Source organism: Perca flavescens, chromosome 9 (assembly GCF_004354835.1).
Source record: "Perca flavescens isolate YP-PL-M2 chromosome 9, PFLA_1.0, whole genome shotgun sequence".
In the NCBI taxonomy this organism is placed as follows: domain Eukaryota; kingdom Metazoa; phylum Chordata; class Actinopteri; order Perciformes; family Percidae; genus Perca; species Perca flavescens.
In genome coordinates this window covers 27,633,742-27,646,220 of record NC_041339.1, presented here as the reverse complement: position 1 = coordinate 27,646,220, position 12,479 = coordinate 27,633,742, and the positions used below count along the sequence as shown (strand labels likewise).

The 12,479-nt window shown below is 41.1% G+C and overlaps 1 protein-coding gene across 2 annotated transcripts in view; it reads left to right on the top strand.

The window, feature by feature from the left end:
* The window catches only part of cachd1 (cache domain containing 1), a 109,698-nt gene that overhangs the window by 44,705 nt on the left and 52,514 nt on the right, over positions 1–12,479 (top strand). For both annotated transcript variants that reach the window (XM_028587598.1, XM_028587597.1), the window contains 2 exons: positions 3,007–3,069; positions 8,910–9,058. In XM_028587598.1, the coding sequence (XP_028443399.1) occupies positions 9,051–9,058 (8 nt within the window). In that variant the 5' untranslated portion in view covers positions 3,007–3,069; positions 8,910–9,050. The remainder of the gene's footprint in view (positions 1–3,006; positions 3,070–8,909; positions 9,059–12,479) is intronic.

Genomic DNA, 12,479 nt, shown 5'->3' with positions numbered 1-12,479 from the left:
TGTGTTATGGCTGACCTCCAGATTCAGACAGGTGACGCATTTTGCTACCAGACCTAGAAGCTGATGTAAATGACAGAACATTACTGTCTGGGTCTATGGGCTGTTTTTTTTGGCAGTTTATCATTCTCTCTGGACCAGTAATAAAAAGGCTCCAGATGCAACTGTCTGAGCAGAGAAAAGCATTAGTACTGATGTGTCTGCCTCACTCTGGATCTACAATCAAGACTATGTAACTGCCTGAGTCAGTTTGGTAGTTGTTCATTAATTACACATAGTGGCACCATATTTTGTTAGGCACTATCATAATACTACACAACCCACAACACTGGGGACCTGTCAATAAATCCCCAAGCAATCATTTAGTTTGTCTTGTGTGTTATTACATGATGTAGTTAATTATATATTTGATTTCTTAAAAAAACTGCCTCACTGTGTTTTGACATGTCATAGCTGGAGAATCACAAGTGTAACTAATTTAACATTAGTAAGCCAAAATACAAAGGTCCTGAAACACCTGAATGTAGCAATCATTAATGCTATTTGTTAATGTTATTAATTATGCCTGGGCTTGACAAATCATATTGTCATTTTCATTAGAAAGGACTATCAACTCAGTTTTTGTTTTTGTTTGTTTTTGCGCATTTAGTTACTTGGCCCAGTTTATCCAGCGGTAGTCTCACTGTGCCAGACCATCCACACGCTGCAGTGCGGAGGAGGGTCTGGCTAGTCCACACAGCATTCCGGGATGGGAGAAAAACGTGCTCTGGTTTATTGGCATTTCTTTAAACCAATCACAATCGGCATGGGCGGTGCTTTTCCATAGAGTAACTGTGGTGGTTTAGTAAAACTAGCTGGACTTTCTGCAGATTCTTGAAGATATTTAGCCTCTCGGGCTAAAAACGTCTTCAGTTGCCTGTAGTCTTGCTTTGCCAGATCCTCCTCCAAAGCGCGCTGGAGGAGCTTCTGGCTACTCCACATAGCATTCGGGGATGGGAAGAAAACGTGCTCTGGTTTATTGGCATTTCTTTAAACCAATCACAATCGTCTTGGGTGGTGCTAAGCACCGTAGAAAAGCCGCGGTGCCGCTGCAAAATAAGCTAGGAAGGAACTTGTTTTGGTGGAACGTGTACGTTTAAAAGTTGTTTTTAGTCTTGCAACAGAAAACTCCGATTGGACAGATAGTCTAGCTAGCTGTCTGGATTTACCCTGCAGAAATCTGAGAAAAGGTTAACCATAGTCCTCATAAATCCACTGGAGTTTAAAATGCCAACACAAAGGAAGCCCAAGGCAACAGATATCCGGCCAAAATGAGTGAAATCCGGCGGATTTTCCGGCAGCAACGGAGTAATCCCGGAAGTGGAACGTCATGGATATAGACTAAGTTGCCTATGACTTAATGTTGCACTTGTAGATCCATTGTGACCTGGATGAGGATGATCTCACGGATTTATCTAAATCAAAAAGGTACTGTTGAAATTGAGGAAATGCAGTTACTGAGCAGTTGTTTGCACTGAATATAGACTACCTTGTATGGTTCTACTTTAGCCTGTTAAGGAGTTATTTGTAAGCCAACAAAATCACTGACAAAAGGCCACCAGTGCCATGTGATTTTGTTTTTGTTTCTTCAGTACTTAAGGGAATCATGTCTCAAGTTTAAACCTGAAAATGTCCTTTATTTGCACATACAATGTAGTAAAATTCAGGTGTTGTGGTTGCAGTGGCTCCACCGATAACAAAACTTTTACTTGATACTTTGATACATAAATGAATGAATGCATGAATGAATGGATTTTCTGAAAAGTCTACTACTTGTTTTAAGCCAAACATCAGCTACATCAGTGTATGGAATGTTGTTGCAACACAAAGGACTAAAAACAAAAGCTTCAAGAAAATACAAGATAAAATTATCTAAAAGAAACTTGTGAAACCCATGAATATTGAAACATTTTGGTCTGCACACAGCTTTATTATAGCTGCTATGCTTAATTAGCATGAATCGCACTCAGCCTCCAAAAGCTCCTGGTTTGACTGGATTCTTTGTAAAGGTGAGGAAGTGCAGGCATGGCACCAAACATACAAGAGGTGTGAATGCCCATATTATGGCTCATTTTCAGGTTCATAATAGTATTTTAAGGTTGTACCAGAATAGGTTTACTTGGCTTCATTTTCAAAAAACACCATATTTTTATTGTACTGCACAGCTCTTCTTTTCACCTGGTCTCTGTTTTAGCTACATAGTGAGACCTCTTTTCTTCTTCTTCTTCTGTACTATCTTTGATTGCACTCGCACATGCGCAGTAGCTCAGAGGTAGACCATGTCAGCTAGCTAGCTCCATAGACAGTAAAAGAAAGGTTGTTTCTCCAACTTTGGTCAGTTACAAGGCAGGATTAGCTGGGAGACTTCTTCTAAACGAGGGCGCACATGTAAGTAGTTCTTTTGTAGATTATGGTGAACTTGTGTGTGTTGTAGCAGTGCTTTGCTATTGAGAACGAGGTAGCATGCTAGCGTTGCTAACGGTTGCGGTTTGCCAGCTCGTTTCGGCTTGTGACGTAGAAAGCTGTGCCGATTTTGACCAGCCGACCTGGAGACTGAAGGCAGGACACATTCAGAAACCGTATCTCACTCAAAACAGCATGGATGGATTCTTTTCAAAGTTTGTATGCGTGTGGAAGCACCACAGACACAAAATAACACCCCAAATCCCAGAAAAAGTGATTTTTTTCATAATATGGGCACTCTTAAATAACCTTTGTAATAATAATGCAATAGTTTGTAGATTCCCACAGGGAAAGTGCTTTTGCATTCAGCCTCTTTTTTTTGTAGCTGTAATCCCAGAGTGTTGATAACAAAAGGAATCTGCTCAGCAACACCTGGAACAAAAATCTATCTCTATAAAGGAACTCTGCCAATACTCTTTCTCAGGAGATGGTTTTCCGTTATTGGATCCAAATCTTCTGCATTCCTCCTGATCTAACCTCTCCGTCTCTGCTTCTTTCTCCCTACAGAGGATTTTCAACTCGTTTGTGTATACTGAGAAGACATCAAACGGAGAGACAGAAGTGCAGCAGGTGAGTAACAGGCTTCTCCTTTTGTGTGTGTGTGTGTGTGTGTGTGTGTGTGTGTGTGTGTGTGTGTGTGTGTGTGTGTGTATACCTGCATGCTTGGATGGCACCATGGATTGTGTCTGCTTGGGTGTCTTGTGTGTCGTTCAATAAAGCAGCAATGAACAGACACACTCGCCATCAGAGGAAAAAGGGGGTTTATTAAAATTCTGCGGCTGCTGTCTCATTGTCTTTGAAGTTCTCTGTCTGTTTTTCCGCTTGTCTGTGAGCTGTCTGTCTCCCTCCCTCTGCTAACAATATGAGTGCAGAGCTGCAGTAAGACAGAATAAGAATAAGGCTTTAGGGAGAGAAGGGCATCTTTTTTGATGAACTTAAATCCACAATGTATGTGAGCCATTTTAGTCCCAGATTGGAAAAAAACAACCATTTTTAGAATATCTGGCGTCCAGCATCTAGTCAAACATGATTGTATTTGTATTGTTTGTGTGCTTGCGAGGAAGAGGAAGAGTGGCGGTAAACACTGACTGGTAAACAGCCACCAGCAAGAACAGCCAGGTGAATGTTTGTTTGCATTTCTCCTGTGACTATGTTTCTGTGTGTTTATCAGGGTATCCATCTGTGTGAAATATATAATACCTCTCACCTTGCAGCTATTTACTATTCCAGAGGCAGCTCCAAATTGGCCTTGAAGCATTGCTGTTTCTTTTTTCAATGTTGGCGAACTCTCCACGCTATGGAGAGTTCATCGTGATAATCATAACCTGTTTTGCAAGTCTCTCTTAGGTCTAAACGCATTTCCATTTAAAGAACCCTCAGCTACAATACTTCTTAGGTTTTGAATTAATATCATTAAGTGTGCAGAGCAGCACTGACTTCACGTCCTGGTTGGAATAGTTTAACAGCTCATAGAGTGGCCATACATTCTAGCTGCAACCCCCCTGAGACAGATGCCAACTAATTCAGATGACAGCTCTGGCATAGTTGGCTTGCATGTTCTCTCTGGGCATATGGGGCTGTGTCCATGAGCCAAAGTGAGACTCAATTTGGAGTGGGTCTGCAGAGGAAGAGAGAGCAGGGAGCGACGACAAGGAGACGAGTTTCTCCTCAGGAAATTCATTATTTAGAGAGAAACGCAGACATCTGTCCCCCTCTAATGACACAAGCTCTCCCTCACTCGGTCTCTGTCATTGAGTCTGTTCCTGTCTATTCTATCGTTTTACTCTGACGTGCTGTCAGTGAATATCATGAATTGAAACTGCTTGCTGCTGTTTTATGTTATAATGCTGGTCCAACATTCACATGCATGCAATGCTGTGGCTTAGCAATGGGTTGTTTTAGCAAAGTAATATCCATGAGTTCTATGAGTTAAAATAAAGATATGAATAAAGATCAGGCTTTATACAGCCAATGCAATCCAGAAAAATCCATAATCCAATCAAAAAAAGAAATCATGAGCTAGCAGATCAACGCTTGATAAACCTACTGATAAGTAATTATGGAGAATAAAACTGCTGTCTTGGCCAAGTAAATCCTGTGAAAGATCATTTTAATCTCAGTGAGGCCTTTTCCTGGTTGTAATATATTCAAAAAAAAATCACTTTTTTTTTTTACATAGATTCTAAAAGTTAATATTTTTAGGAGTACTACACTTAGCCATATCCTAAAAGGATTGGATGTACCCACATTAGGAGTGCTATATCAGTTTGGTATACAACTCTGTTTATTGGTGTGGGAGCGTTATGGCTATCAGTCACAGCCCAGGTAGATGCAGTCTTCACAAGGTGACATTTAAGAAATGGAAAGGAAAACGACAACCAAAAATGGTTCCATTCAAGTGAGAAATGAGATTTTGATTATTTCACCATTTCTTTGTCAGGTCTACACTACTGACATGTTGTGTTCCTCATGCTATCCGTTTACTGCATTTCCTCATTTCTTCGAGGATATCAGTTATGGGCATAGGAAACTAAAAATATATCACTTTTTCTTGGTATATAAAAGTAAATTTAAACAAACAATCCACAGCATCAGCCTGATATCAAATTAACAGTTAATTCAACTTGTTATAAGACATATTTTGTGAGTTAATTCTAGAAAATAGAAGTGTCTGGGTCTTATATTGGTATCACTAAGATCATTGTCTTTTGATCATGCTATTATGGTGTTATTTCTTCTATTGTAAACTGACACAGCTTTCCCCCCCCCACATTTTAGCATTGAAAGACATTTCCTTTATCAAATCATGCTAAGAAGTTCACATCACCTTTGGTAGGGCGAACAAAGTAAGCAGTGTGCAAGTTTAACACAACTTTCAATGGAAACAATGTGTCCCCTTCTCACCAGTGAAAATGCACTTATTCAATAGCAAAATTAGTTAATCCAAGGAGAAGCGGGACATGTGCAGTCAAGTTTCCACTGTGCAGTTTATTAGTTCTGCAGAACTCGACTAGCATCCATGTTATACTCCCTTTATTAACCTCATCCCAAAGTAAGTCCTGGTCTTGCCATAAACACCAGTAACTGTGGTCGAAGGCTGCCTGGCTAACCTTAAAACTTCCAGGACGAGACGTCTGGGTGAGCCGCTCCATTCACTCCAGTTCTGCAGCTGAACCAACCCCACTGGGTGCTGTAAACTCTACAAGCCGATTGGACGGATCGGAGAGAGGAGCCCTGTGTTTTGGAGTGTGTGTGGTTAATCTGCAGAGTGCAGGTTTGCTTCGGTTGCACTGTGGCAGACTGTATGTAACTTAAGCTTTAACTTGCACGGCTCGAAGTGTCTGGTTTCTCTTAAGTCACTCTGTTAAAAGTCCAGTCTTACCCCCCCACCAGCTATGGAAACACTCCTCAGCTGAACACTGGCCCATTTCCCCCTTTTTAATACAAAGTCCACTGCAGCTAATTGCCATGCCGCTATGCATGGACAGTACTGTGTGTGGGGGGAGTACCACGTTTGTGTGTTTAACTTGATGTCCGTGTGTGAGAGCGCACATGTTAGTGTGTGTGTGTGTGTGTGTGTGTGTGTGTTCCTTGTGGTTGAGTAGGAGTAATTGTGGGCTGCGCCTCAGGCCCCTGTTAAACCACTAATAGGAATAGCGGCCGGCTGATTAGGTGTACAAGCGGTCAGTGGGTCGCGGTACATTTCCCTGTTCCTGGCTTGAATCGCAGCCCTTTTGCAGGCACCGGTAATTATGGGATGTGAACAAAGGGGCTCCAGTTACTGTGGAAATAAGCCTTTCTCTGTATTCAAAAAGGCTGAGAAGGTAACTTACAATTGCTTTGGAAAGTATTTAGACCACAGCCATTTTATTGTTGCCACCAATGTGCACATACCCCTTGATGAGACGTTTTTGCAATTAATCTGAAATCTAAATAAAAAAATTAATTTAAACACGTATTCTGACACTTTGTACAACTCTCTGAACTTAGCTCAGGGGCATCCCTTATCCTTTAACCAAGCTTGAGGGCTTTAGAAGTTGATTAGACCTCGATGGTCAAATTCAGTTAAGTGGTCATGATTCTGCCAACTCACATTATACTGTAGTAGGAGCATTTTGGCCCTTTTGATTTACTAGCAAAGGCTTAGTATATTTTTTTCAAAGTTCAAACAAAAGAATTTAATTTTACCCCAAAAAAACATTGAAACGAGCCCAATTCTTTTAACTTAACAAATGGCCTCTGGACCAACTGGATGGCCATCATTGCCATTCAGAGAGCTACACTGCTAACACGGCTTAAAAAGACAGCTTGAGAGAGAAGTTCAAACTGCCGACTTTCTCACCTGCACACTTGTTGGATTTTTGTTTCGGAAACTTTGTCGGACGCAACCCCCCCCATTTCCAGTTGAAGCACACTGAAGGCTTTTAGGTTACATTAAGATGAAAAACATTAGATACCATAGACAAGAGTTTGACCAAAGGTATTTTGAAAAAGAGAAAGTACAGTAACAAAGAAGCTGGATTCACAGAAGTAAAGACTTTCCCTCGTGCCAGGAAGAAAGAAAGCATCACCAGAGATCAACATAAAGTCCCCTTAGGAAGCAGCCTCAAACACAGTTAATCTAGTGAACATACACTTGAAGGGCACGGGAGTAAAAGTAAAAAACTAAAATACATAACAGTTAGAACAACCGTAAATGAGCAACACATTAGCCTCAGAAAGCTAGTATAATGGCTATCTTGGTTAGCCGTAAACTGGTCACAGATCAACTAAATGAGAAAATCACCAATCACAAAACAGCTCTTACACAATCATTATCTACAGAGAATGTTTCCACCACAGACATTTGGGGAGTAGATTAAAGATGATTGGTAATATTTGCTTAGTCACAATTAACAAAACGGTGGATCCAACGGTGTCCGTTAAAATGCAGAGATTAAATAAATCTGATTTCTGTGGTGTTGTACTAAATCGTATCAAAACATTACATCCCGACAACTCCATGCTCACCACATCATTCAAAGCTCTTACATGTTTCACAGATTTTAGATGGGAAGGTAATCTAAAAGTAACTGGCTCTAACTAGTAATTAGTTGTTTAGCAGATTGTGAGTAAACTCAGTGGATCAAGCTTTCAAATGGATGGAATACAGTTGGATAATCTGTAACAGATTACATGCATGTGATGTTTCAGATTAAGTGGATGTGAGTTCCTCACAATTCCCCAAAAGAAAGCAAGAACAGGAATCTGTTGTAAAGAGGTGGGGATGGTGGTGCGCTTGTTTTTAATATGCACCCAAATATATAACCCAACACCTCTTTTATGCACTTGTTTTATCCATGTTCTTTTCCCCAAATATTTACAATGCCGCTGCTCCCAACTTTCACTTTGTATTGTCCCAATGTTGTCTTATAGGGTGGCTTTTCTTATTAAATGATGAAGGGTGTGCTGTGTGGGAATTGTTTTTTGTTCTCCAGCCTCAGACATCCATCATTCGGCTCTGCTTTTAACAGTGATGGATTTCCCACTTAGTTCAGCCTGTGTTCTGGGCATCTTTGATATTGCTTAGCTTTATTTGAGGTGATTGAATTGTGTTTGTGTATGCATGGATGTTGTGTGTGTGTGTGTGTGTGTGTGTGTGTGTGTGTGTGTGTGTGTGTGTGTAAACATTTGTCAATCTCGCATGGATAACATTAAGGTGTTATGGAGTTAAAATTCTGGCAGCCTGGGGACAGAGACAGCACTGTGTGCTTTGAATCAATGCACAGTTCTAGCATTACCTTTTTAAAGATCCATCACGTCATCGTTGCAGAAAAAAGGGCTACATTTAGAGGTTAGCTATTTATATTTAAAACTTTAAGAAAGAGAAGAAAGCAGAGGTCACAGTAAGAGGGAGCTTGTTTAAGAACAAAGCAGCAAAAAGATAGAGAAGCAGACGCACTGCAAGCAACCAGCAAAGAAAATGCATTGATATTTATAAAAATAAAATGGCGGGAGAGAAAAATAGAAACTTAGTGAGTAAGCAACGAATAAGATTGAGTGAAGGCAAAAGAGAAAAGGCTGCTCCAGGTCAGTTTCTTTATTCAGATGTATTTACATGCATATAGCCCACTATAATGAGTTAACAGGGGAGGGGAGAAGGGAAATAACAGATGAATAGAAATGCTTGAAAGTAAACTGTTCTGACCTGCAGTTAAATACACAGTTCAAATATTGTAACATAAACGTGTGTGCATGCATGCATTATCTTTTTGCTACTTTAGGCTTTAGTTTGGCAGGTTTTAGGCAGGCTAAGGACTACATAATAGCCCATCTAGTCTTTCAGGTAAAAATGGATTTAAGGAAGTAAGAGATTAGGTGTCTCCACTAATCACTGTCTTTGTTGATGTATCTGTGTTTCCCTTGTGCAGTTGGCCAAAAAGATCCGAGAAAAGTTTAACCGCTACCTAGATGTGGTGAACCGGAACAAACAGGTGGTGGAGGCCTCGTACACCGCTCACCTCACCTCTCCGCTCACTGCGATACAGGACTGCTGCTCCATACCTGCATCTATGATGGAGTGAGTAACACACACACACACACACACACACACTCTCACTCTCTCTTTCGTTTTTGTCTCTCTCATAACACTCGCACACAAATCTCAGCAGGAGTTTCATTCGCTGTGTGTAAACTTACCTCCTACTGTTAGCACCTGCACTCTGCTCTCTATACATTGCTTTATGCTTCAACCACACACACACACACACACACACACACACACACACACACACACACACACACACACACACACACACACACACACACACACACAAATCCTTATCTCTTCCTTGTTTAAACATATTATGATCATCTTTGGATGACATGACATCATTTGCAGCCTTGAGCAGTACTGGCACACTCTGATACTTGGCAGCGTTTTTTAAACTAGACTTATTTCAGAACCTATTCAGGCAGTTGGTAGTTGTGCCAGTTGTTGCATTCACTGCAGTGTACCTTGACATTAAAATGTGTTATGGTACTTGGAGCTAGGGAAGGCAGGGAGATAATGTGTTTTTAAATGGGTAATGGACATTTTTGGAAAACCTGGAGGTTTAACGGCTGTGTTTGCATCAACTTACATTCCGTACATTTTTTTATTTCATCTTGATATTAAAAAAAAAATGTTAAACCTTGCAAAACAAATGGCAATGTTATTGATGACAAAGTGACATAACATTTGATTTTAGTATATTATCTTCATTGTGTTTCTTAATATAGTCAGGGCTTTGTGGAAAGGGTGCCCACATGACAAAAGTGTATTTTGAAACTGGGTGTGAGACCAAATGTGTCATCTTTTAAGTCCGCTACTGAGAGTTTTAAAATGCCCCAGCCCACAGGGTAGACCCAGCTTTTCAGCCAATCACCAACTCCAGCAGGCGAAAACACAGTTCAAAGCTAAGAGCTGCTTTCAGTTCTAATCTACAGAGCAGCAGCTGTCTCTACCCATCATCCTCTCTCTCTCTCTCTCTCTCTCTCTCTCTCTCTCTCTCTCTCTCTCTCTCTCTCTCTCTCTCTCTCCCCCCCCCCATTTCTGTCTGTCTCCCTCCCCTTTTTCAGCCGACGTAACCAGTTATTGCTCTCTGAAGTTTTCGTGCTGCAGACTTCAAAAGCTGCAAGGTCGCCTGTCGTGCAGCGAGGAGACCGCCTGGCTCAGAGCCACTGGCCACCTGTAGTCAAACCATGCACAGGACATACTGTACATACATTCGACAGTTGTTCACACTCAGACATGTTGTATTTATGTCCCGACTCGTGCACCCATGTCCAAAATCATGGATTTACAGCTCTGAGACACAGTTTGAGGCAGAAATTGCTGAGAAAAAAATGATATAAGACCCAGGTAGGAAGGATGGACTGATGCGGGGGTGGTGTTGGGGGTGTGTGGGGGGGGTGGGGATGGACATACCAAACTAAAGCTGAGTCTGACAGATCCCTGAACTTCAAAGCATCTTCCTCAGGGGAGGAAAAATGCACACAGTTCGCTCGCTTTCATTTTTTGGTTTATGCAAGTTCGTGAGATAATTTAAGGAACAGTATGCAGAGTAAGTGTGCTCTCTCTTCAGAGCACTCAGCATCAGGAAGCAGCTGAAGAACCGAGCACCTCTTAGGTTAGTTTAGGCTCATATGTAGTATAGTTTTTGAAGGCTCACAAAATCCTTGTTCTTAAAATGGTTACCAATAATTTTGGGGGCATCATCTGCATCTGTGAAAGTGTTTGCTGATAGACAACAAGAACTTACAGAAATGACAAATGTGTGCTTAAAATAATTTAGAAACCGTATCGCTGGTCCAATCGCGAGTTTGTCCACCAGAGAGAACCGAAAGTTTATTTGTTGTTGTTGTTTACATGTCCTGGTCACAAATCTTAAATTAATTCAAGAGATCTTTATCAAAGATGTTGGTCATGTTTTTATGAAAAAAGTAATATTGGCTGATATACTGTTTGATTATTGTAACTCTCAAAAACAAATATTGGTATAAGCCCAAATCCAGGATCAGTGGGACTCTAATGATTAATATTAATAAACATTGTTTGCAAATAGCTCAAGTTCAAGTACTGTACAGCAGTGCTGCTCAACCTATTTACTTAAAAAAAAATGGCTACCTAGTAGGTCCCGGCCATGCAAAAGAGATCTATGTTTTAGAAAAAGAAGTCAGAAAGAAAACGTAATTTCATGTTCCTGGTTGAAAAAGATCTATGCCCAAAATGACAGGAATTCTGCCCTATGTAGTCTACTTCAGAGTGTCCTATATTAGTCTCAGGCATCAGCTGCTTCTGGGGGTCTCAGTCAGGTCAGCCAGTTTAGAGGGGGATCAGGTGGTTCAGAGTGTTCATGTCTGTTAGCCGTCAAGCTAGCAGGCTATCATTTCACAGGGAGGCTACCAAGGGCAGTGCTTAGTGCCCAGTGGTATGCTTTAATCACAGCTGGGTCTCAATGACAGACTGTACCTGAAAATAGAAAATGTATGTGACTTGTAGAGTGTATGCGTGTGCGTGTGTTGTGCTCGTCCGTTTATATTTTCAACATGTAATCTCCAGTTGCTCATTTCAACAGTCCCACTGCTATGTACTTGTAAAAGTGAGAAGTGTGCTTGGGAGCAGCCCAGGTGGAATTTAATGGTCTCATTACACCAGTAGTTCTAGAGGAGATAAGCTGCAAATGGACTGTGCAAGGAAAATGCTGTTCATATGATCCGGAAGAGTTTTTTTTAAGAGGTAAAGAAACACTGTAAACACTGTCTCACCAAAATAAAAGAAGAGGGAAAGTTAACGTGACAAGGTCTCCCTAAAGCTGGCCGGGGCCATTCAAGCTGCCTGCAGGCATCACAGTGGCGAAGTTTGGCGATTTTGAGGTAATGTTGGCGCTAAATGAAAAGTTAAGGCACCAACGTAACTGCAATTTATCCAGAGGGGGATACATAAATGTTTTGTTCCAAAATTCATGGCAATCCATCCATCCATTTAAAGTGCTAATATTATGCTCATATTCAGGTTCATAATTGTATTTAGAGGTTGTTCCAGAAGAGGTTTAGGATTTAATTTTCAGAAAACACCACATATTTGTTGTACTGCACATTGCTGCAGCTCCTCTTTTCACCCTGTGTGTTGAGCTCTCTGTTTTAGCTACAGTTTAGCTGTTTTCGCTAAGTGAGACCTCGCACTTCTGTACCATCTTTGTTGGGAGTCACACATGCGCAGTAAGTACTGCTAGCTTGTCAGTTGCAGAGTGTGATGGGTGCCACGCTAGCAGCTAGGCGAGCTTTGTAACGTGTTACAAAGTGACGCACGTTCGTCACGGAAGTAAAGGCTGGACTAGAATAGAGCTGTTTGGAGCAGTTTGTGAACGGTGTTTTCTGTTGGAGAAGGTAAGTCCCTTTGGGGTGGACTTTGGGCTTTTTTGACTTTGTAAACCTATTATGCACAAAAAGATATATAA